General features: G+C 39.0%; 1 protein-coding gene across 1 annotated transcript in view; it reads left to right on the top strand.

The window, feature by feature from the left end:
- The first annotated feature begins 1142 nt into the window (after positions 1–1142).
- insc (spindle orientation adaptor protein inscuteable) overlaps positions 1143–27301 on the top strand; it is a 270540-nt gene continuing 244381 nt past the window's right edge. Inside the window, exon 1 of the mRNA XM_090387321.1 lies at positions 1143–1259. Coding sequence (XP_090243447.1) covers positions 1176–1259 — 84 coding nt within the window. The 5' untranslated portion in view covers positions 1143–1175. The remainder of the gene's footprint in view (positions 1260–27301) is intronic.

Genomic DNA, 27301 nt, shown 5'->3' with positions numbered 1-27301 from the left:
ATAAATAAAAAACTTTTTGACATGAGAGAGAGTTTCATGTAAAGAATCTCAAATAACGACTGCTTTCACACAGTCTTCTCTTCTTCGATTGCGAGCTACTGTTTGTTACTACAGTACTGTATTATTCTTTTATTATTAATCTTTTCCTGTTACAGAGATTTTCATGTTACAGAGATTTTATCACGGAATAATTAAAATAACTGTTTCAAACTTTGCGAATTATCTTAATTTCGATGGGTTTTGCAGTTTTGTTTATTTATAAATGATGGTTTATAAGGAGTGTGCTGCAAAACATCGATTCCGCTCATTGGAGCTGTGTATACGTAACACACATCTCCACTCGTTGGAGATGTGTGTTATGTTATTCACTGGTCCCGTCTTCATTGATCCTGTAAGCTAAACACGGTTGTTTTTCTTACGTCACATGAACCAGTTATAGGTGTGTCATCACATACTCATATCCCATTTCAGTTATTTGCCATTAGAAAAATAATTACGAAAATTTACTATGTTTGTTTATATAAATTCTACGACCGATCTGCCCTGGTCATATTTAAGCTGATATGTTGCACGACGCAGTGTCACATAACACATGATTACCAGTTTTCATCACAATTATAAACCTCTTGACACTACTAACCCTGTGAACTGTACCGCAACTGCTAGGTGGTTGCATTACTGGTTTTGGTCAAAACCCCAAGGCGTGTATTACAGAAAAATTATTTAAACGTAAAATAGTGAACTGGACAAGCAGATATAAGCTGATAAAATCGATAAGATTTATTATAATACTTTTATTATTTTGTTAGTAAACTGGAGTTGATATAAAATCGCGCAGTTATCTTGCGGTAGAGAAATTTCAATGTTGTTTTGAAAATTTTATCATCTTTTTTGGTAAGATGAAATATTTTCTGCCTTACTTGACTTACTTAAAAAAATAATAAAAACAAAAAACCTTAATTTTTCGGTACATTGCAATTCTATTTTTTTTTTTTTTTTTTTTTTTCCCTAGCAAAGTAATGGAATAGCACTCTCGTTTGTGATTGGCTTACCTAGTCCCGCCTTCACACTTCCGCCGGAGGTAAAGCAAATGTGTATTCTGTGCGCTTGTTTAGACTGTGTAGTTTCTTCAAGTCAGCGAGGCAGTGTTCTCGGTGTTGTGATTCGTTTATTGTATGTCAGTGAAAGTGAGAATTTGTTATAATTTTCTAAGTAGTCCGTATTCTATAGTGCATTTACTAGTTACATCTGAAAAGAGGGTAAGCTTTATTTTGTTGTTTTAATTAAATTATTATTGTTTTGTAGCGCAGCATTAATTTACGAAATAGAAGCAACGATGCGTTACTTTATGAGGCGCGTTATTTTATAAGACCAAAATAAATTAAAAAATAAAAAAGCAAAATAAACACGATAAAAGAGTTTTAAAAGATGCGTAATATGGTTATATGACTATATTTACTTTAACTAAATTTATAAATAATAAACAATATATTTATTTGAACATGTACTGTACTACACCATACCCGAATTTAAATATGGAAGCACAGGGCAAGGCTTATTTACCATTCACCTGGCTTTGCGCGCACTAAACATATTTCTCATAATTTATAAAGATATATTAAAACATTTTCGAGAAAAAATTAAATAATGTCATTGAGAAAAAAAGAGCGCTTTATTTTCTTTATTAATCCGAAGATGTTTTAACAACGTCGCACTATTATGATCAATTATTTTTCTGGCAGTGGACGTATTAATCATTAGAACCCATTTATATGCCTGATATTATAAAAAACATAAACAAAAAATTGTTTGTGATGATTTTTATAATATATAAAATAAACAATACACACACACACAAAATTAAACGTTCTTGAAAAAAAAGCACAACATTTTTAATATAAAAAACATGTTTTTACCAGTCTTCACTGATATTAAATGATCTTTAACTAAGATTATTTTTAACGAAATGTAAAGTGACTTTAATTAAAGCAGATCGCATGATACCTTTCAGTGTGCGTGTATAAATTTTTAATTATATATATATATATATATATATATATATATATATACTGAACAGTGTGCCTTATATACAGGATTGATGTTTGGAGAAAACTGGCAGATATATTTGACGTTCTGTAGAATGGAGGATATCTGTTCCCACTACTGTATTCAAGAGGGAAAAAAAAAAAAAAAAAATCGTGAATATTTGGATACAGGTCCGAAAGCCTTATTTTAGGATGTAGATCTTGTTGGAGCAGGTGCATAGGCGACAACACGATTAGCCAAGGACACTAAAGGATACGCTTATCCAGGGTTTTCTAGGATTTTATTATTATTATTTATTCAGGTAAAGGAAAAGTTACAGCCACCTTTAAACATCAAATATTGCTAGGAGAGTAAACACAACTATAACAGATTAAAACAATATATACATTGAGTAATATAAAAGATACGGAGATCCAGTCAAATTAATTACAGCAGGTTAAGACAGAATATCTTCAAGATAAATGCTCCAATATGATTCAATTATATGCCTGATATTATGGACAAGGCCTACAGATCAAAACTTTTGATCTGTTGGCCTTGTCCATGCAAATCGCCTCGGGATTAATATTTAGGTCGTTCAGGAGTCCAGTCGTGTTTTCTGGGAACTGAGCAAGCTGATTTGGTTGAGAGCTGTTTGTTTGTTTGTTTGGTTTTTAGGAGCATTAGCAACTAAGGCCATATTGCTCCAGGATATGCGGTGGTCATTCCCTGACCTTTCCGCATCCTCCGTATTTGGTGGTGACGGGCTCGAACCCCGGTCTAATCAAGAAGCGTGTGCTACGCACTGCTGTTCCTTCCCACCTGGCTACGGAGAAACCTGTTGAGAGCAGGTCGGATCATAAATGTTTGGTGGTTAAGTTATTCTTCTGTTATCCCTGGGCAGGATGATGAAGCTATCGACGTTGGGAGAATCTAGTCTACCCAAAATAAGTTTGGAGAGAGTAATTATATTGAGAGTGGTAATGATTTGTTTCCAAGGGGTCCATTTGTTTCCATGCAGTGAATGTTGCATAGCCCTAGAGATGTTAAGGCGCCCCAGAACCCTTCTTGGAGGGATGCTGAATGTATTAGAGCATTTATCTTGAAGATATTCTGTCTTAACCTGCTGTAATTAATTTGACTGGATGTCCTGAAGTCCTATTGAGGAATCGTGGAAGCCAATACTCAAGCCCTAAAAACTGCTGTAGGTAGGTTGGAAAGGTGGAGAACCAGATTTCCGATGCTTAGAGAGCCACTGGTACAACAGAAGTTTGGACATGGACAATTCTAGTTGTTTTGTTATAGCCGTAACCAACCAGTTCCTGTCGGACAGACCAAAGGGCTGCGTAGAATTTGTTTCTTGATTCCTTGAAGTGCTCCAGAAAAGACAGGTTCGAATCCCAGACCAAACAGAGGCGCCTGTGGGAGTTGACAAGTTCTATCTGATGTCCATTTATAGAGACGTGCATTGGGTTTATTCTTTTCCTCTTTGTAAACGTCATCCGGGCAGATTTTTCGGTATTTAACTCGAGTCCAATGTATCGAAGAAAGGTGTTTATCTCAGAGATTTGTTTCGTTGCAGCTCTTTGGACTGAGAGTACTTGTTTTGGCTGATCCGAATGAATGAAGAGCTTCAGATCGTCAGCGTACAATATCATGTTTTGGAAATTTGCCAACAGAGGTTCCAAAGCAGCTACAAACAGTGCTGCCGACGATGCCACCCTGTGGAACTCCTCTGAAGACAGTAAAAGATTGAGAGACCATTGTGCTCTACAAGGAGCCGTCTTTCCTGCAAAATTTTATTGAGTACAGTGAGGAGGTTATTGGGGATTCTGAAGGAAAAGGGGGGGGGGGGTTTGTTTGTTGTTTGGTTTTTAGGAGCATTAGCAACTAAGGCCATATTGCTCCGGGATATGCGGTGGTCATTCCCTGACCTTTCCGCATCATCCGTATTTGGTGGTGACGGGCTCGAACCCCGGTCTAATCAAGAAGCGTGTGCTACGCACTGCTGCTCCTTCCCACCTGGCTACGGAGGCGCCTAAGGGGGGGGGACTAAAGCAATTAAAGGGAGGGGTAAAGCAGTGTTCTGGGCGTCTTTAAGCTTTAATCATCACGTATCAGTAAAAAGCCTTTATTTTCGTCGTAAGGGGGGGGGAGGCTTAGTCCCTATCTGAAACTGCCACTGCTCTTCCAAAAAATACTCCAGTTCTGCATATTGCGTCGTCTGTAAACTAGGCACCTGCAAGGAGACCTGATTGAAGTGTTTAAACACCTCAATCAAATCACCTCGCAGGTGCCTATCCTCCAGACGCTGCAATTGGCAGAACTGAAGCCTTTCTTGATAAGAACATCCCTTTGTTCCCCTCACCAATCGCGTTGCCCTTTACACATTTCAGCCACTGACTGATTTCTATTGGATGATGGGCGTCCAGAATTGCATTCACCTCACTTAAAATGTCGGTACCACCTCAAAACTTGGACATGATTCATTGTTATATCTCCGAATGCTAGTTGCTTCGCTTGATAAATTTTGATCGTTATCTTTCCGATTTTCGTTCAAAAATTAATCAACAAAATTTATTCTGTGCTTTGTACATGGATAGCAAAGGAATTCTTACATGTTCGGTGGGGTGGGGGGTTAATTTTAACTGAAGATTTGGGATTGAAGCCCGTCGAAGTCAAGTTGTTTCTGACAGGAATGGTTAAGAGAGAGAGAGAGAAAGAGAGGCGGTTTTCAGCTGAAAAATGACTCCAAATTGCACGAACCACTGAAGTAGTGGAATGAGTGGTATAAATATGCCTGTGTATGCAGTGTCGTGTCAGGCACTGGGAAGCAGCCTTCCTGGCGATAGTAGAAGGAAAATGGCCAGAAACAAATACAACACACTGCACAGTCATAACTTTACACTCATTTCTGGCTATTTTACAGAGTTTTGTAAGTCATAGAGTAAAAAGGAGGAGTTGAACTAATGTTTAAGGTCCTCCCTAGATAAGACACAAATGTCATATCAGGCAACATTTATCGAAGCGATTTCCCCCTTCCTTGTTGATGATTTATATTCGCAGCCCTCGTATATAATGCTCAAATCAATAAACGCGATTTCGACTGTGGGACTCTATAAATATCGAAAATGATTTTAACCGCTAGGCCTCGTTGGGCAGTCTTCCTCACCTCTTCCCCATCGCCTGAACTCACTAAGGATTTTTTGTATTACAATTTTACGCCACTGTGCTCAATATTAGTAGGAGGTTTTAGTGTAATTTTAATGCTCATTTATTAAGTAGCTCATTTAATCATATATGTATATTTTGTATTTAAGTAATGTTAAGCATAGGGTGGTGTAACGAAATTATAAACAAAAATTTTGTTTCATAGTTTGAAATATATTCATGTTTGGAATATTCGAACAGTAGTGCAGATAATTTTTTCCCCTATTTCTTTTATAGGGTTTTGGGGAGGGAGTAGTACACGACTTCCTCCCTTTGTGTGTGTGTGTGTGTGTTTTCGCAGAAGTGAACGCTTACTGCTTAGTTTGCTGCATTATTAAAGCGCACATCCCGAAGTCCACAGTTGCTGAAGCAATACAGTTGTGTCCGTAGAATGCAAGACGCTCTGACAGATGTTGCACTTAGAACCCTGAATAACCTAATTTTGCTACTTGTGCTCTTCAGGAGTGACTTATAGACATTCGTCAACTGGTTGTTATGTTGAAAACATTCGATTCAAATGCTAGTTTACGAAGTATTACATTGTATCCAAAGAAAGACTTCTGGATGCTACTCGTCGGGGAAAGGCATATTGTCCAAATGAAAACTTCTTTAGGACAATTAAGTTCTGAGTGAATCAGAAAATAATGAAAAATATTACAGTCAACAAATTTAAATAAATGCTTTCATTTAAATAAACTTATTTTATGACTGAAGTTACGCAGGGATTGCATAAATAAAATTTGGTAGTAACACCTAAAAATCATGAAATTCATCGGTGATGCCTGCCATTTTTATATTTTTAGTTTGGTCCTTTCCCTTTCATTTTTAATTTTCTATGGTGAAAAAAATTAAAAAATCTCAGTTGTTTCGTGACCTATAAAAGATGTTAATAAATATCTTTTGTATTTCAAATTTTATTATGTGCTGAAATATGCTAATGAGGTTTTGAAATGACGGAGATTTTAGGCAAAGGCCGAGCGATTCGCAGGGCGAAAAAAAAAAAAAAAAAATCAGGGGCATTGGGTGTTGAAGATATAGACGGAATTCTACTGGCTTTTATTCTCAAAAAATGAATTCTGGAAGTCTCAATCCAAAAAAATACATAAAACATAATGGTAATGTGTTTCGTGTTACTGAGGAAGGCTCCTCTCGGTGCCACGGTGCCTATCAGCGCCGTCCTGCCCACATCGGGTAGAAAAGGCTCAAGTTCTAATCTCGTCAATGACGTGAAGAAATTGTATAGTTTTTTTGGGGTTTTTTTTCACATCGTGGTTGAGTTAGGCAATCTCAAGCGAGGGATTGGTTTTTTCCTCCGGAAATTTGGTTTTTTAGTCCAACAAACAAGAAAATTGACTAGAAACCATGCTCAATATACTGACGCCTGTTTTTTTTTTTTTTTTTAAATTGAAGTAGGATTTTAGATAGAAGGAAAAAAAGGAGAGAGAGAGAGAGAGAGAGAGAGAGAGAGAAAAAAAAAAATGCTTTGACTGGTTTTTCGACTGTGCTGACCTGCAGCGCCTTAAGGCGATCTGAAGTGGGCACCCTTTCCTGGCTCTCTGTTCACCCCATTCCCCTTGGCAGAGGGGACGGGTTCTCGCGCCCTCCCCTGCCTCCTATTTCGCCTGGTGGGGCTCGTCCCCACTGACCACTTCAAGGATGCCTACTCTATTGTCCCTGTACTTCTTTCTGTGCCCCCCAGCCTTTGGTATCCCTTTCCCCCACTCTAACTAGACCGACAGTGTACGCCCCGAACTTAACGTAGCTAAATTACTAACTTTCGTCCAAATTTAACCTCACTCTCATCAAACCATTTCGGCCTAATCTAACCTCGAGCGTTAACCCCCCCCCCCCCCCCCCCAATTTTTTTTTCAGATCCTAGCCACTGAAATCTCAGGAAATTAGGTGGCAGGAACTGCCAGAGTAAATATAACTATACTGGGTGTACCTGGTTTGCCTCCACGGGATAGAGTGTGGACAACGTTCGGTCCCATTAGGGGCCCAGCGGCTAAATGACTAGAGAAACAACGGGACACGACACTACATATTTTTATTTTTTTATTTACTATCAGTTTATTAACACAAGGTTCACCCCCTGTACAGCAAGTAGGCTAGAAGGGTATGTACAAAATCCACACACTTTTAAACCTCTGGCATTGACAGTGTTCTGTTTCACACCCACAATGTATACTACGCGGAGATGGGGGGAACCCCTGGTGCCGTGTGACACTAAACGCACTCTACACTCTATACTGACGCCTCATAACCTTAGTTGCTTTGGTGTTTAATAAATAAACAAACAAGCTCAATCGGGTTGAGATTCGAAAACTGAGCAGGCCAATGACACATGGTCAAGTCGCCTTCATGCTCTTGAAATCATTCCCGAACCACCTGCGCCTTGTAACATGGCCTATTATCCTGTTGGAGGTAGCCATTACCAAATAGATAAAGTGTGGGCATTATGAACGGACACTTCTGATTGACAACAGGGGTTGAACTATCTGTATCAGGGAACCTCACGTGTGTAAGGAAAACACTCCCATACCATCATATTTCCATCTCTTTCCTACATGTTAACACCTGGCATGGTGAATCCATTGATTCATGCTGCTGTCTCCATATCCGTCCTACGGAACAAGTGGAACCGGGATTCGTTGGAACAGGCGACCCTTTTCCATTCCGAAAATGTTCATTGTCTCTGGTCCCGTGCCCAGAGTTCCCGAAGCTGTTTGTCTTTAGCTAACAAGAGGCTATTTGCTGTTATACCCCATCAGTGATGGGGTCCGACGGATTCTGATTTGTGTTCTGAGATATTCTTTTGCACCACTGTTGTTCTGCGCTGTTATTTTACCTATCTTACCCTTGTGCATGGCACAGTTGGTATAATCACCCTCCTCCCCTCACTGGGTGGAAAAGACCTGAGTTCAAATTCTGTCAACGACGCGGGGATTTTTGTGGTTATTTTTCACAATGGCTGAGTCAGTCGGTCTAAGGTGGGGGTAGCATGGTTTTTCTTCCATTTCGCCATATATAGACATTGTATACGGCGCAATATGTCTTCAATTGCTGATATGCCTAAAACAATCAATCAATAGCCTATTAGACTCCACGATTTTTATCACCCACCATCAATTGGGAGTGGGGCTTTTCAGAACTAGGTGGATGCTTTAGTTATAATCCTAGGAGGATAAACCAAAATTCCCACTTGTCTGAAATTATCTGATCATTAAGCGAGGTGGCGGACGATATCTAAATTCACTCAGGGCCGAATATATGACATTACACAGTTTTCTGGAGTCCAGAACTGCACGGATAGCACACAGTGGCACTGTCACCGTCCTTCTCACACTGGGTGGAAAAGACCCGGGTTAAAATCCCATCAGTGACGCGAAGAATTTTTATGGGCTTTTTCATTCCATGCCTGAGTTAGTCAGTCTCAGGCGTAGATAGCAAGTTCACCCCCCCCCCCCCCTGGAAACTCAGGTTTTTCATTCAGCAAAACAGGCAAATCAACCAGAGAGAGAGAGAGAGAGAGAGAGAGAGAGAGAGAACACGCGCAATTCACGAACTAACTAATACACTTGTCTTATGTTAGTGAATTGCGTGGGTTAATATTCCTGGTGACCCTGGTGTGACATGTATTTATTTAGACAAAGTTCTGTTGTATTAATTACATTATTTTTTGAAATCAGGTGCTTGTGTGTGGTTGTTGCTTTAGACGACAGTACATGCTACTTTCAGACTATGAAAAATAGCCTTTGAATTTATTATTTCGAGCATCGTTATTAGAAAATTTTGCCTCAGATTACCCCTGCAGTGTGTGTATATTTTGTCTAGCGTCCGCAAATATATAAAAATGCGACGTGAATTCACGTTGTGTTCTGCACTTCCACTAAATTCTCGGATTTCGTTTACTTCTTTATTTGTTTGATTTGTTCTAAGAGTGACCCGAGCTTTGCAGTTACGTCATCTTTACACACGCATGAGTCGATCGGTATTCGAAACCGTGGCACCCTGCTGTAGGCATTCAGATGTAACAAAGTCCCAGACCTACGACTCTATAAACTTTCCTTCACGGGAGCTTTACAAAGTATGATAATACTTTTCTAGGAAACTTCAGCGTAGGCGAGACTCTTCGCCTTTGGACAAAAGGCCAAAACTGTGGTTTTTGGACTACTGCTGGTCTTCTCAAGTGACTGCACATATTAAAAATAAAATCGTTTTAACTTAGCATACTCGAATGACCTTCAAAAATTAGTCACTTCAAAAATTAGTCAAAGGAAGTAAACGACAACAGCAGTTTTAAAAATCTCTTTCTTCGAAGAATCCAGTTCCCCTCTGAAGTATAATTACATAAAGAGCAAGAAGCTGGGCAGCCTTTTTAAAATATGTATATTTAAACACTTGTACAAAGCAGTCTTTAACTGTATACAAAATATCTTGCTCAGGGCGTATTTTAACTTTTTAATTACGTATTTTAACTTTTTAATGGGAGTAATATCCTCTTCCCCCCCCTCTTGCCCTCATGGTAGCACAGCCGATATAATCACCGACCACCCTCCCCACACCGGGTGGAAAAGGCCTGGATTTGAATCTCGTCAGTGACGCCAGAAATTTTTATGGTCTTTTTTTCGAATTTTTGGCTTGAGCTAGTGGGGGGTCTCAGGCGAGAGTAGGTGATTTTCTCCCGGAAACTCGGGCATTTAGTCCAGAAAACAGGAAATTCGACCAAAGAATAGGCGCAGTTTACAAACACTATAATGACGCATCATATCCTTTCTATTTCTCTTGCTCTCCAAGTGAAGACATTTGATTCCTGTTGATCCCCATTAATTATTAATGAAATATTCATGTGATATAAAATACAGTATCAAATTCGTTCTGTTTTTCTATGCTCCACGAAATTACGAAGTTCATAATTTGCGAAACTCGCTATGTTAAACAGATATTTCACATTTCACTACTTTTAAGGAAATTATATTTTATTAATTATTGATACTTATCATTAATGTGTTAAACTTATGTAATAAAAAAAAACTGCCTCTTTGATAATCCACTGTTATGGTATGCCTAATAATTGGAGTGGAAAGGGTATTAAAAGAGTAGATTGTGATGGGCGGTCTTTGCCATCTGATTAATTTTGGCGCATTATGGCCATAGACGCCCATGCGCTTAAAAAATTCCCAAACAAACAAACAATCTGATTAATTTGTGTGCTCAAAAGGAGGCTTCATGTCTTCCTCTGGAAGTGGATGAATATTTGATGGACATAGAAAAAGAAGTACTAAAATTCAAGACGGATTGAAACAGTTTCAACCATTGTCAGGCGCCTCCGTAGCCAAGTGGGCAGGAGCAGCAGTGCGTAGCACACGCTTCTTGATTAGACCGGGGTTCGAGCCCGTGACCACCAAATACGGAGGATGCGGAAAGGTCAGGGAATGACCACCGCATGTCCCCGGAGCAATATGGCCTTAGTTGCTAATGCTCGCAAAAACCAAATAACAACAAACTCGTCAGTGGTTTCCACTGTTATACCAGTGGAGCGGCCCAACCCATGACAAGTCTAGTGGTGCGAAAATCTATATGAGCATTGATTCGCGACCAAATCTAGTTGATGATCCAGAAGAAATGTTGAAGAAGACCAATTTATGAACTCAAGGAAAATAAATTCTGAATCACAAACTTCTGTGAAAGTAGTAGTAGTAATGGCGGCATGTGATGCAAGAAAGCAAGCGTATGAGCTTATGCAGCATCAGCCAAAAAAAAATTTTTACACAACCATTCCCTCTAAATGTTTGTCCAGTTCCTCCTTAATTTTATTTAACCTATCAATTTCCACAACGACAGATGGAAGTTTGTTCCAGCAATTAACCACCCGCTGGCTAAAGGCAAATTTCCGCACATCTATTCTACATCTGTCTTTCCTCAATTTGAATTTATGCCCCCTTAGGTTCGTAATCTGAACAATGAAACAATCCCATCAGAATTCAGCGTGCTCAACCCATTCAAAGCCTTATACACCTCAATCAGATCACCTTGCAGGTGCCTAGTCTCCAGTCGCTGTAATTTGCAGAACTTAAGCACCTCTTGGTAAAAGGATCCCTTCATTCCCCTCGCCAATCTTGTTGCCCTTCTCTGTACACGCTCAAGCAAATCTACATCCTTCCTAAAATGAGACCTCCAGACCTGTACGCAGTACCCAAGGCGTGGCCTGACCATTGCCTACACAGGGACAATCACCTCCTTTTCTCTGCTAGCAAAATTCCTGTATATCATTGACAAAACCCCATGACCTGCCCTGGCAGCTTGTCTGCATTGCTCAGAAAACTTCATATCTGACTGCACAATTACTCCCAGGTCTTTTCATTTTCTACCACCTTAAGTGCAGTACCGCACAGTTGGTACGTTCCTCTGGGGTTACATCTACCCATATGCAGTACTTTGCATTTGTCAATGTTAAACTTCAGTTGCCACTTCTCAGCCTATCTTCCCAAATTTTCTAGATCCTGTTACAGTAGCACACTGTCATTAACAACCCTGCCAACCTTTGTATCATCCGCAAACTTCGACACTAAGCCTGATATACCTTCATCATATCATTGATAAATATACAAGTAGCTGTAAACAGCCCAAGGAATGTGCGGAAATCTGTTCATGTTCCTCTCTTCTGGCTTGAATAAAGTATTTTGCTTGTTCCTTTTATATGTTATGCCTAACGTCCATTTACTAAGGTCATTGCTCCGTGATATCTTGAAGAGAGTGATGCGTAATTTTCTTTGCACTAATACTTATTAAATCTTACACTTCCATTTTGCTAGTTGATTACTGCAGACTAAATCAGAAGGACCGCATATTCATAAGCGGTTATGCTGCCAAGGTCATGAAGAATCTAAAACAAGAGTACAAGATTCTGCTCCTTTGTTCTGTGAGGAAGTACAGGGTGGCTATAATTAAAGAATCCCTATTCAGAGCGCTCTGTAGCTGTAAGTTATAAGCGGAATGCCACCAAAATTAGTAAGTAAACTATTCAAGTCATGGGGAGAAGGATGCCGTGAACAAAAAAAAAAAAAAAAAAAATTAGTTCCCAAATTTGCAGATAGGGATAATATGGCGCTGTACAAGAGGAAAGACATGACAAAGTACCAACAAATAAATAACTAAGACAAACTTTAATGAAATTACAAATTTTTATTTGTGCTCTTTGCAAAAAAAAAAAAAAAACAGAAAGAAACTGAATTGCACTAAAGTTTTAAATCAAAACTAAAAAATAAGACACCTAAGAGAGCAGAAAATTTGCATAAATTTGAGTTAATTTTCCCAGCAGCAGAGAGCTATAAAGGCACAACGTGAACATCGCAAGCGTATTCTGTAAGTTTACTATTAACATTATTCCTCAATTGCAGCAAAGATTTTGGAAGTAATTTTTTTTTCACGGGATCCTTCTCCCCATGCCTTGAATTCTGCTTGTTATTTAGAGCTACAGAGAGCTCTGAATAGGGATACTTAAATTATGGCCACCTTGTACTTTTTTACTGTATGCGACTACATAGTGCACAAGTTCCCATTGAAAAAAAACTGTTCTTAAAAATTTCATGTGAGCAGCGCGTCGTTTTATGTGCATAAGTTTCCAGTACTTTTTAGTTACACTGATTACAGATAAATAGACTTTTTTCGGTATTAGTTCTCGTAATTGCAGCATGAGAACCTACCAGAAGTATTATGAAAGTAAAAATAATTGATGTACAGTGGCCCTTGGGTTAGGAACTGAAATGCAGAGGGAAATATAAAATATAATAAATTATCTCAAATCATTTATGGTATTTAACCACTGCTCATTGCTATGTTGAATGTGAGAAGATATTCAGCTAGGTGAAAAAAAAAACTTAGTTTAGATTTCTTTCTGATGAAGGTAATACTTTTAACAGCCAAGTCTGGCGATTGTTATAAGCAAAACTTTCACTTAGCTTTTGTGAAGGAGAAGTCTACAACAGTATCTTCAACTGAAATCCAGAGACAGAAAAATCCCAAAACCCTAAGCCCTAAACAACCGTATGGCTGTATCCTAATATAAAATGTGCATGTTTTCAGTGGAATTTAATTTCAGATCATTTTAAATTTCAAATTTAATTTAATTTTTAATTTTAAAGTTTGGATTTTTTTAAAGCCCTGCTTTGCTCTTGCATTTTTCGATAATCTTCAGTGCTTCCTCCTGCTTTCTTTTTCTTTTTTTTTTTTTCGTTATAACAGTAACGAAATCACCTGCTTTTCGAAAGGGAGAGGCTGACTCTTATCTATAAGATAACATAATATACAATATTGTATGATAATATTGTATATTATCTTAAGACAATACAAATAATATACAATATGAATGTATAGTGCATGTGTGGACATCGTTATCTGTCAGTTCTTTGACTGATTCGAATAATCAGCGTTTCAAATAATCATATATTTAAATATTTTTGAAAAGTATATTAAAATTTTACTATACTCTTATTATAATAATATAATAAAAGTACAGTGAAATTTTTTGTGGCGTTTTTCATCACCCGTACTTATTACTTTCACTTTTTCACTTATTACTTTTCACGCTACTTGCTGAGACAAATGTACATTCTGTTTAATCTATTATATCTAAGAAACATTCACAGTTGCAGGCAAAACTACCGTTATAGCAATCAACTGCTGAACTGTAAACTGTACTGAAAGGCGAAGCTAATGAGCATTTAACGTGATGTCATGCTTAAGTGACAAAATTATGTCTTGCATGTCAAAGCAAAGCTTCATCTCCGTGACAGACAAATGTGAAATGGGCAACAAAGTCTAGTAAACAGAACCTTGGATGTGTAACTTCGCGTGACCTAGAAGTTTGACATGTGTCTTGAACGTGCCACTCCATTATGCTGTTCCGTAGCACAGAAATTAAGAATGAAAGAGAGAGAGAGAGAAAATTATGTTGAAACAAATTTTGACCCTGACGCATGTAGGGTGGCCTAGTGTACGTAGTCCATGTACGAAAAAACACTTTCTTAATTGCATGACCCTTTAATGACTTCTAATGTACACTTATTTATATAGTACTCTCATCTTATTCTCGGGTTCAATTTGCGTGTCCAGTCATGGGATTTTTTCTGTTTTTTTTTTTTTTTTTTTTTAATATGAAAACAGAGAATGGTAGAAATATATGGTACGCATTTGACATTACTGTGAAGTTGTAAAATGACTTCCAAGTTTTACATAATTTTAAACCGGATTTTGAATGTAAATGATGAGGATGTAACGACTAGTATTAATTATCTTTGTTTTATATTCATTACAACACGGTTTGCCGTCGTTACTTTTTATATATTATCTTACTGCTTTAATGAAGGTTTCAAAACATCTTCATTAAAGATGGAACCGCTAGCAACTACTGTAGCTCATTAGGGAAAGGAGAAAATTCTCCAGGGAAGAAGGCATCGTGTGCACAAGACCTGAAATTTCTCTTTCATCTCCTGGCCAGGTGGTAAAACAAGTACAGTATATGTTAACTGCCGGAATTCTCAGCAGTTGGTTGGTTATTATGAGAATTAAGCATGTCTGCTGAATGTTAAATATGATACTGGAGTGACGAAGTCGAAACGCATCAAAAAGTTTATTTTAAAACCTTAGCAGTGACGATTCTATAAAAATTCTTGCTCTTCTGATGCATTCTTTCATTCCAAATTAAAGTATTTTACAAATAAAAATCGTGGCTTTATTTCATATTTATTGAGAATTAAATTCCAAGTCATCCATTAAGTGAATGGAAAATTCGAAAATTTATTGTATTAATTTACAGTAGGCATACTTGAAAGATATACAGAACTGTTAATTCCTGAAATTTGCAGTTTCATGAAATACAATATAGCAGATACCGAAAGCCGACTATGCACACTCGTGGTTCTGGGCTGCCATTTTTCCTGGAAATGCATAGTTTTGGTTGGCCACCCACACCCTGCAATGACCGAAGACCGGTTTTTTCGCAATAAGCGCGTGAAGCTAACGTAATGTATATGTGCTTTCATTTGAAATCGAAAATCGAGAAATACAAAAATTTCTGAATTAACAGGATTTTGAGATCGACCAACCCTATTGGCCAATATTGAGTCTTGTGAAAACGCGAACCAGAGAGACTTTCAATTCTGGAAGATGACTCGTGGTCTTCTAAGGCGGCGTTCCGCAAACGTTTTTGGTTCATATCCCATTTCGGCGAATAAAAGATCTCTCTACTCCTGTTTTCCACTGCAGAAATACTCACTCGGTTGTAGCGCTGCTTATGAGCAATTTGCATTTTAAACCACTACTGGTCCACGACCTGGTGAAAATTGATGCTGTAAGGCAGTGTGAATTCTGAACTTTTTTTTTCCGTTGCGATTCGCACAACTAACTATTCTGAAAAACGCGACACATCATTTATTACTATTTACAGACCTTATAAAAAGTGGACAATATTAATATTCCGCAGATTAATATCCTACATTCCACAACTCTTCACAGATTTTTTTGAGATCCATACTTTAGTAATGGGTTTTCTTGAGACATTGTAAATTTCGCCAATGGTGCGAGACTTTTGCTATAAGGATAATAAGTGTCCGAAACTTCGAGTATCGCTTCCATAAATTCCCAGTTGTCTACATGAGTGTATTCATCCACCTCAAACAAAAACAAAAATGGGATTTAGTTTTATTAAAAAAAAAAAAAAAAAAAACCTGTCATATTAGGGTTACCCCAGAAAAATCTCATTCGCCCATGTGTATTTTGTCCATAAAATGCATATTTTCTCTGGTCCGTTTGCCTGTTTTGCTGGACAAAAAAACTCTGAGTTTCCGTTAGAAAAACTTTGCAGTCCTCACTGGAGATCGATTAACTTAGCCACGGAGTGAATAAAGTTCATAAAAAGTTCCTCTCTTCATTGATGAAACAGCCTTTTTCCACCCGGGTGGGAAGAAAAGTGACTATAATCACTGTGTTACCGCGAGGACGATTTAGTTTGTGTTACTGGAAATGCTCATCACATAGTGTACACTGAGTGAACAGAAATGATTGGATACCTACTAGTAAAGGGTAGGCCCACCTTTCGCCTGGATAAAGGCAGTCACACGGCGAGGCATTGAGTCCACTATTTCACGAAAGAGTTCCACAGATATTTCCATCCATGATTGCTGCACCGCTGCCCATAATTCTGTCGCATTTCTGGGTGGAGGATCCAAAGCTAAAACGGACCTTTCCACAACATCTCAAAGATGCTCCAGAGGGTTCATGTAACTGGAAGGCCAGAGATGCGTCTAGACGTACCAGAGGTCCTAACGTGTGTCAGTTGGGCACGCCCTAGACCATTACCGACCGTCCACCTGCCTGAACAGTTCCTTGTTGACACGATGGGCGCATAGCTTCGTGCGGTTTCAGCCAAATGCGCACCCTTCCATCCGTTCGAAATAACTGGAAACGGAACTCATCGGAACAGGAGACTCATCTAAGGTCCAGTGCCGACGTTCTTTCGCCCAGTTGGGGCGTAAGGTCCTGTGTTGTGGTTTAGCGATGGGACTCTGGTGAGGAGTCGGCGGCTCCCATAAGCTGTTGTGGCTAATGATGGCCTGATGGCCTTGGTGGAGACGTTTCTGGCACCTCCCTCATTGAAGTCGGCGGTGATGTGTGCCACTATCGCTCTTCAGTTGGCTGAAACAATGCGAGACATACGTCGGCGGCCACGTTCATCCACCACCTTTCTCCGGCCACAGCGCTGTCCACGATGAGATGTTATTCCGGAAGTGGCGTATTCCCAATACACTCTTGATACTGTTGAACGGGGATAGTGCAATTTCTATACCATCTTCGCGATAGGGTGACCCATGTGTCGGTCACCCACTATCATCCCTCTTTCAAAGTCGGTTAACTCACGACTTTTATTCATACTGGCATTGAATTACCGTCTTCGTGAATGCAGTGTACTTATATAGCTGCCAAGCTGTGGGTTTGTCCACAACCGAGAGGAATGACAGCGTCGCGTTGCCAGAATTAATGGTGCTCATTTGAGAGCACCATTAATTCTGTCTTTTCAGCGTACTCGAGTATGAATTTAGGATTTTATTATAGCCAAAAGTATATCCACTGGCATGACGGAGCACATCTACAATTTGGCTTACCTTACACAAGAGGTAGTTTGGTTTTGTTGTATTAAAAAAAATCAAGGAGTAAGTCCTCCTTAGTCTACGAATAGTTTTTAAGTAACTGAACGAGAGAGATATTTCTTTACTAATTTTTCTTCTTTGGATTTCTTTTTACGTTGTATTCCTCGTCGATTTTGTCCTGAAAGGTATGCAGAAGCTCAAACTTGTTCCTAAGTTCCAGTGCATAACTGCTTTTTCTCCTCTTCTGTTATCTCAAAGACCTTCGTATTATTTCCTTCTGTCAGTGTTTTCCTTTCTTTTCTTACATATACACTGGTGCTCAAAGAAAGTGCATCACCCCTTAAAATCGTAATTGTCGTCCGAATAACGTAAGTATATGGCAATATTTCTTACAGATTGCATCCGATAAGATTGACACGCGTAGGTGATGATGTAATATTGCATCAGCTGTTACTTTCAGCTATATAAGCACGTTCTGCAAGAGTTGCAGTCATTCATTGCTTGTGTCAGATGGCGAGTTACGTACAGTTGATGCCACGAAGAAAGAGTGCTATTGTTGCTTTACGTGAGGAAGTATGTTCTTCCCGACATATTCGGCGCCTCCGTAGCCAGGTGGGAAGGAGCAGCAGTGCGTAGCACACGCTTCTTGATTAGACCGGGGTTCGAGCCCGTCACCACCAAATATGGAGGGTGCGGAAAGGTCAGGGAATGACCACCGCATATCCCGGAGCAATATGGCCTTAGTTGCTAATGCTCCTAAAAACCAAAATAACTAACTAACTCAAACAAGAGATAAATACCGTTATCCACGATTCTGCATAAGTTGCTAATATCTTTTTTGCCGACCGGGCTAGCCGAGTGGGTAAAGTACCTGCCCGGCAACCCAAAGGTCGCGGGTTCGATTCTCGCCTCGGGCTTGGATCAAAGTACTGCAAAAACCTTGGGAGGTGCAATATGGCCACAGAAGCCGATGCGCCAACAATTACCAAATCAATCAATCCCGTCATATTGCTTATAGAGTGTCTTATAATCAGTCGACAGTGAGTAGATTTCTTTCCATACTCAAGAATACTGGTTCTGCTGATAGGAAAAAAAAAGGAACCGGGCGCAAACGAGTCTCTACGCCAAAACAGGACCGTTTTTATAAAAAAAACCGCAAAGCTTCTTCATCTGAGCTGAAAAGAGAATGGGAAGAATATACAGGAGTGGTAGCAAGTGCAGTAACAGTCAGAAGACGCCTCTTCAAAAATGGATTTGTATCTCATCGTCCTAAGAAGAAGCCCCTCCTCACACAAAAAATGAAAAAGGCCCGATTGATTTGGTGTAAGCAGCATATCAAATGGACACCAGACAGTGGCCATAGACGTAGTGAAGAATACCATCCAGACTGTATGTTGTCTACAGTGAAATTCTCTACCAGCCAAATGATATGGGGGTGCATTTCGTATCGCGGAATAGGTCACCTGCAGTTTATAAAAGGTTCCGTAAATGCCAATGGATACCTGGTTATATTGGAAGGCAAAATGCTGCCAACCATTAGAGACCATTTCAACCTACCAAGTAACCGCGACTTTCAGGACGACTCTGCTCCTTGTCATCGGACGACAAGTGTAAGTAGGCACTTCTGTAGTTACTTTAGCTTCATTTCTGCATTAGAGGTTCGACAGTCGTGTGTTTACATTTGTTACAGGTGGAAAAATGGTTGGAAGAACGGTTCATTACAGCTCTTAGCTGACCAGGAAACAGCCCGCACCTGGATCCTATAGAGAACTATTGGCATCGTGTGGCATCTGCAGTTGCCATAAAGAAACCAAAGACCCTTTGTGAACTTCAGGAAGCCATAATCCGTGTTTGGAACCAAGAACTATCAATTGATTATCTTCAGAAATTGATCTTGTCAATGCCTCGACGGTGTGCTGCTGTCATCAGGGCCAGAGGCGGTTCAACTAAATATTAGTTTGCACCTGGTGAACTTTTCATTTTGTTTTCCATTTAAAATGATAAACTGAAGCAAACTGGGGGCTTCTGATAACATTTCAGCCATAATTGTCGTGTTTACCAAAACTATTGTATAAAGGTTGCAAATGCTCATTTTGGAATATTTTGAGAGCACCTGTTAAATATTACTTAGCTTTGCCTTAACTATTAATAAATATCTTTTGTTTATATTTCTATTTGTGATGCTAGTCATTAATGTAACATACGATCGCGAAAAAGGGTTAGATATGTAAAATTCCTAGGTGATGCACTTTCTTTTAACACCAGTGTATATCAAGTATGCATCTTACCATTCTGTGATCATTTCCAACATTTACCTTGTTCACGATGGTAACATTGTTCACAATGAGTAGAGGTAGCAAGTTTATTCAAGCTGATCCGAGATGGTCATCTCGGATCGGCTTGAATTCGGATGCGGATCCGAGAATAGCTATGTTCAGTCCAGTGACTATCCAGCTCCCTGGCTGCGAAAACCGTTTTAAAGCTGTACTTTCGAAATGTAGGGAAAAGTGGAACTTTTCCCTACATTTCGAGAACCCTCGAAAGACATCGACTATACTGCATGATAGCGAAGATGGGTGGGGAGGGATGCCAGATCTTTACTCTGAAGACTAAACATGACTTTCTCGACTTCAAGCTTCGAATAAGAAAAGCGATGGTATTGCACCAGGTGGTGAGCCATCTACCACCGAGTATTGCCTGGTTAAACAGTGTATTGTTGGCTATTCTTTTGTGTGATGTAAACGCCACACCTCATGGTCTGCTTGTATTGGTCCACACCTGGGAGGTTTCTGACAAGGAATGACTTCCATTGATTCATACCCGGGTGGTTTCCTCTGGTTAGTCTACTAAGTGCAAGTTTCTGACTTTCACATAAGGATATACCCATGGTTATTACATCCGTGAAGGTGGAAGAAGAGGATTTGGGGCCTGAATATCAACACCACAAAACTTTCAGTAGCACCTATAGCTGTCACACCTGAATGTTGTTGTTGTTGTAGGGTTTTATGACTTTAATCAGCGATTAAGGTCATATTGCTCCGTGTAAATTGCGTGTGCCCTGTTTTCTGTTTTTGAACTTAAAAGCCAAGTTTCCCGGAGAAAAAACCACCCTGCCCTCGCCTGAGACCGGCGAACTCAGCCATATTGTGAAAAAGGCCCGTAAAAATTCCTGAGTCATCGACGGGACTCGAACTCAGGTCTTTTCCACCCGGTGTGGAGAGGACGGCGAATCTACCAACTGTGCTACCCACAAAGGCATACCTGAATGTCTGTGACAATCTCATAGACCAATATCCATTTTATTATATCCAGCAGATAAACTCCAATTTGGCAACTCTCACGAACTGGATTATCTATTCTGTCTTTTTAAAAAAATTCATGAGTTACCTCAATCTTTATCCATAGGATTACTTCTCTCCAACTCCGACCTTTACCTTATCACGAACGGTTTAAAATGATTAAGCCATTAAAATTAAATACTCTTCATTAAAATTCAATTAAATGTGATCAATTCTCTAAGCCCATGTATGACCAGATACCCCAGGGATTACAGCTGAAGGCCCCAAACCCGACTCCAGGTCTATCCAGTTCACCACTTAACCTCGAGAAATTGAAGACATCGTGTCAAAATTTAAAAATAAAAGCCGTCAAAATTATCATGAATATACTTAAAATACGATGATGAATATTTGTCTAAAAAAGGGACAAAACTTTTCGACATACTGTCGTAATCACAGGTAGGAAACAAACTGTCTAATGTGAACTTTACCTGCGCTATTTATTACTGAGAGATTACTTGTTAACACGCATGCGCGCAAAGGTCCACGAATCCGAGATGAGAAAAGGTCACCGTATGTTAATCACGTTATTTTTTTATTCTCATTCTAAGGTTTCTTAATTAAAAGTCTTGTTTAATTGTGCTGTACGTTCAGAACTTTAGCTTTATTAAACAAGAAGACGTGATCCTCGTTTATCGAATGGAATGACAGTTCAGACGCCGTGGCCCTCATTGCCCTAAACGACGCACCATGTTGCTTAAGACGCGTGTCCAAATGACACCTCGTAGATACCATATACGAAGAGTCACAGTTACCACATGGAATATTATATACCATCATGCAGTTCCATAGTTGAAGAGGAGAGTGCGGAACGCCTTTTCAGTACGGAATGAAGTTTTTGAGTGGGCTTCGCTATTACTCTAAAATCAGTGTTCCTGAAAAGAATATTGAGCTGTTTGTACCATTGCTGGACATATGGAATCGTAATAAAATGTTTTTTCTCAAGCCTATTGTTATTTCCTGTATTATCTATCCTATCTTTGGCCTGTAACCTAATTTTATTTATGGTACCTAATGAGGGGGTATTCATTATGTACCATAAGTCAGATTCAAACATGCTACCTACGGAGCGGCTTATCTGGAAATTTGTGAATGCACGTAAGTGTTCCCATATTTGTTTTTGTCCATGTTGGATCAATTAATTTGATATCTGTAGCTGTTTTATAGATAATGTTTTTATCAAAGTTTCTGATAATGGCAAAGATTGTTTGGTTCACCTCAATGCTACCGTTTCTCAATCAGGCACTGTTTTGAGGATTAATAAGCACTTTTATTATTTGTTTCAATCAAGTGTTGTATTTTAACTCTATACCAAGCAACTGTTGCTTCCTGTGCCTGGGTTTCTACCGCGAAAGATTCAATACCATATATTGAATATACAGGTGAGATTTATTCGATTGCTTTAAGAATCATTTGAAGTATTATTGGGTTACTAGATCCAGTTTTGCCGTCGTTCTGGCTGATCATACACGAAATTAGAAAATCGCAATAGCGTGTACTTTTTATCGAACTGATCAGTTTCCGTGCCGATTCCTTGAGTAGTTTATTGGTGTACTCCGTCTGACGAGACATTTTTAGATTCGTATTCTAAAATCAAAGATTTTAGAAGCACGTGCCATCTCGTTCATCAAGAGCTGGCTATGTTGTTGCCGGTTAGTCAATTGAATATGCGAACATAACTTATTTTTAACTTAGATTTTGTGTTATCGATTTTCGAACTGAGCAATTTAAATTTTATGTATACGTAACATACTCGTACATATGTATGTATCTATTCATACGTATTAATTTTCTACGTTATTAAATTTTTATTATTGTGTTTCATCCTAACATTAGAGTTTTTTGTCTCTCAAAGTCAGATTTCCTACCACGAAGTCAATTTTTACAGCGGTTCTATCGAACACATTCTGTAGTGGTTGTTTTGAACCAAAAATTGGTGTAGTATCTGTTATGAAAATGTGACTGAGTAAAAAAAAAAAACAAAAAACCGTATCGTTCTCGTTGTAACATTTCTTAGCTTTATGTTAGTACAATAAATGAAAGGTATACTGTACTACTGACTTCCATTCTTTTCCGCTCCAGGATGTCTGGTTCCTCAGCCGACCTCGAACTGTTTTGAAAATAACGTTCATCGGGAAATTGAGACTATCAGATAATACGTTGGTGGAATTGTGGAAATCCATACCGAAGAAATATTAGGAGAGTTCAGTTATCCTGAAGCCAAAGGCAGAATGGGTCAAAAATTCTTACCGGTGAAAACTTGTAGCGGCCTCATTCTAGTGTTTACGGCCATATTGTTTGTAGTCAAAATCACACCGGCCTCCGGCCCACCGGGGTTCTTCTAGAGCTAATTTATCAGTTTTAGATATGAAAAAAGTCATGTGCTTCCGCCTTACGCTGGCTAACCCAGCCACTGGTAAAAGTTGTCAATACGTTCTTTGCGTAATCAACGAAATTGAACTCGGACCTTTCCAGTCGGGTGTTAATGCCGCTGTCCAGTCCACGTAGAATCTCAAATAGTAAGACTGTACAAATCACGCGGTCTAGTAATTTTACAACTTTATTAATACGTGTTGTTCCATCTGATCTCAGCTCACTGATTTTCGTTAGCTTTCATTGCCATCTTACTCATTTCCTCTCACATACTTGCCAATTTCCTTTTCTGGAAACCAGCAACCCTTTTATGTTTACTTTACAAAATGTAGACTAGCATTTACTTCTTGTAAAGATGTGCCTATGAAGGTGCCGTAGACGAGTGGTCAAGCACGAGGGTATGGAAATACATGCGCTCTGAGTGACTGTGGTTCAAGCTCGCTTAACTGCTAAATACGGTAATGTTATTGTATTTCTCTATTTTTGAACTCCTCTAAATATTTATGTAGTCATCCCAGAGTATAAACAGAAAATGTATTTAAAATGTATACAATAATAGAAGGTATTACGGTGGACTGAGCAACAGATATAACGGTTGTTATAATTCTCTGGGTGGTTAACACTTATTAAAGTTACAATTACTATGTTTTGGTCGTGAACATGTGTTGCAATTCCGTACAATCTGTAGAGTTTGCCATCTTGGTTGTTTGCATATCTAGAATGAATCTTTCTTATTTCCAAAGTGTGTGTGTGTGTGTGTGCGTGCGTGTAACTAAGAACACGAATAAACAAGAAATTACGCATTAGGGATTCCTGGACACAGTGGATGGTGGAGCTTATAGTGCACGATACCATATTTATTCCCATAATTTACATAACTGCATTATGACTTCTTTACTTTTACGTTTGGTCATCTCTTTGTCGACCGCTGAAATAAACTTTTTTTTTTTTTTTTTTTTTTTTTTTGATTTGGTAGTTGTTGGCGCATCGACTTCTGTGGCCATATTGCACCTCCCAAGGTTTTTGCAGTACTTTGATCCAAGCCCGAGGCGAGAATCGAACCCGCGACCTTTGGGTTGCCGGGCAGGTACTTTACCCACTCGGCTAGCCCGGTCGGCGAAATAAACTTATTCCTAGGGTAATTTGGTGACAGTCTGGTGAAATTTAATAGCTACCAGATCGATATTATAGTCTTCTTGAGAAGAGTATTACAAGGATGGACATAGGTTGTATAGAGATTTCTTCTTTTTTTTCTCTCTCTCTCTTCAGCAGAAGTCTGATCTCTATACGTCTCTTAGCCTCTACTAATACAAAAAAAAAAAAAAAAAAAGCAATAATAAAAATAAAAAAAAAACAAAATAAATAAATAACAATAAACAATTTAAAATTTTCAGCAAAACAGCAATCGCATCACTCAAATTCCCCTTCCCCATCTCTTCCATCATGCAGTATGACTGATGACTTTTGAGGTTATGATGGACATCATGGCGAGATCCAACCTTCCTTACATTTTGAGGGTACAGCACTAAAACGGTGTTCGCACGCCGGCCGCTAGTTAGCACACCGGACCGAACCTATTGGTAATTCTTTAGGAGGCTTCCGGATCAGCTAGTGTATAATCTTGCTGCCTCTACTGTGCCAGATAGTGACTGGAGGGAGTCCGAGTAGTGTGTATGCGGGGGGCTTTGTCGAGGCCACGTTATGTCAAGGATCTAGGTATATTGTTATTATTATTATTATTATTATTATTATTATTATTATCTGTTTATTTCCATAAGGAAACCACCCCGGGACGGCAAAGTGCCAGGAGGGTGCTAAGTACATATCAGGGTACGAGATACTACGTGCAGTGGGTTACATATACTGAACACGTAGTCTCGTCCCGAAATATTATATACACATTTTATGTTTAATATATACAGTATTTACACATTAATCATTCTGTACAAACATTCTACAACTCATATATTTACAATTCACTAATAATTCCATCTATAACTTACATATTTACATAACTGTTACAGAAGGTATATTTTTCCAGTCAACAAATTATTATTGTTCTTAAAGCAGAAAGTTTCACTTTTATTCACAATTCTTTGGTACTTTGCAGCCGATTCATATTTCGGTAAGTCTGTACGAATTCTGAAAGATCTCTTTTCGGTATGCTGCATCCTCACAGAGTTTTCGGCATCTATGTGTAGTGAGTCACCATGTGTACGCCATATCCAAAAATTTCATTACTTCATACTGCATGTTCCCCCCACTTTTTCTTACTATTGAATACACCATGAATTGTCAAACTACTAGAGTAAGCTTATCTGCGGAAATATATAAGCCTCCAAAACACTTCCTAGTTCATTTCAAAAATATACTTGGTCTCAATTCTAATCTCAGTGAAGTCCATTTCCATTTGCAGTTTGCCAAACCCCATGCAATTTTTTTGACAGAATCTCACTTATCGATTGATTCAACTACTGCTCATCTAAATTGCCCAAATTATTCACTGTATGATTCCTTTCGTTCTCAAAGGTGATACTTTCCGTTCGGATATTCCTTGTCAGAGACTTTGTAATTTGGAATCTACTCTTTTCGATCTTCTCTGGCCTAAAATCTCTCTACCTTATTGTGTCAAATTCATCTGTTGTCTCCACCGTTCTCCCACCTCCACTGACCACTTGGAGCTCTTTAACTTCCTTTCTTTGCAACTTGACTTTCTCCAGTCCAACTTTCCTAACAGTGAAGTAATTTTTCTTGGTGATTTTAATGTTCACAACTCCAGCTGGCTTCCGTTTTCTAGTCACACCGACCCAACTGGTGGCCGCGATGCCGAGGCTTTTGCAATTACTAATGACCTTGCACAGATTGTTCATTTACTTACAAGAATACCGGACAATCCCAACCATACAGCCAACACGCTTGATCTTTTTCTCGCAAACAACCCTTCTAAGTACACGGTCGAAGTGAGTGGTCCTTTAGGTACCACAGATCACGACTTAGATTGTCTCTTCTCCAATGGAGCTTTTATCTCATGGCTATTCTCAACCTCGTATTGTTTGGCATTACAAGAATGCAAAATGGGATGACCTGTGAGATTTCTTTTCTTCTTTTCCTTGGTCGGACAACTGTTTCAAAACTTTTGATGTCAACGTTTGCTCAGATCATGTCAGTGAAATTATTCTTGTAGGAATGGAATCCTTTATTCCATGCTCCACTTTAAAATCTCGTCCTTTATCTAAACCTTGGTTTTCCAATAAATGTGCTAAAGCTGTTCAAGAGAAGAATGTTGTGTATTGTAATTGGCTTGTTTCCAATTCTTCAGTTTTATTTTCTGCCTACTCCAAAGCTCGCACCAATTGTAAAACAGTCATTAGTGAGTTCAAACTAGATTTTGAACAGGCTAAGAGTAGAAAACGTGTTTCTTTCCCTAATGGCAGCCGAGCATTCTGGTCTCTTGCCAAAGCTATTGATCGCAGCTTTTGCCCATCTCTGCTCCCACCTCTGCTGCATGACTTTTCTACAGATATTCTATAATTCCCGCTCTCTCTTTCAAAACAGTACGAACACGTGCCGCCACCAGCCAACATCCATTTACTGTCCAACTTCAAACTCACAGAACCAACTTTTCATCTTCCTCGTTTATTCATTCAACTGCCGTTTCTGGAACAACCTTCCTTCATACGTATTTCCTGAAAATTACAGTCTACAGAAGTTCAAGTCCAATGTCAACAAATATCTTCTTTCGTCTTTCCAACCCAAGCACGGTACTAAGTACTATAGGTTCTAACACCTCTCGTGTTTGGGGTTTACATAAAAAATAAAAAATAATAAAAATCTCTGCTCCCACCTCTGTCCAAACCAGATGGTTCTGTTGTCACTTCGGCCAAGGATAAAGCTGACCTGCTAGCATCCCATTTTTCTTCCAACTCATTTTTAATGATCTTGGTAAAACACCTCCCACCATTCCCAACACGCTCCATTCAATGCCTTCTGTGGTCTTCCGTCAAAAGGATGTCAGAAGGATTTTGACGAATCTTGATGCAAAGAAAGCTCCAGGTCCTGATGGTATTTCTCCACTTGTTCTCAAAACCTGTGCTCCTGAACTTACTCCTGTTCTTTGCCTTCTTTTTTCACTTTCTTATTCCAAAGGTGTGTTTCCTTCTGCTTGGAAATTTGCTCATATCCAGCTAGTTCCTAAAAAGGGTGAAAATT

This window comes from Mastigoproctus giganteus, chromosome 13 (assembly GCF_048544385.1).
Source record: "Mastigoproctus giganteus isolate SK-2022 chromosome 13, ASM4854438v1, whole genome shotgun sequence".
Lineage (NCBI taxonomy): Eukaryota > Metazoa > Arthropoda > Arachnida > Uropygi > Thelyphonidae > Mastigoproctus > Mastigoproctus giganteus.
Note: the sequence above shows the minus strand (reverse complement) of the source record. Positions and strands in the feature narration are given on the sequence as shown.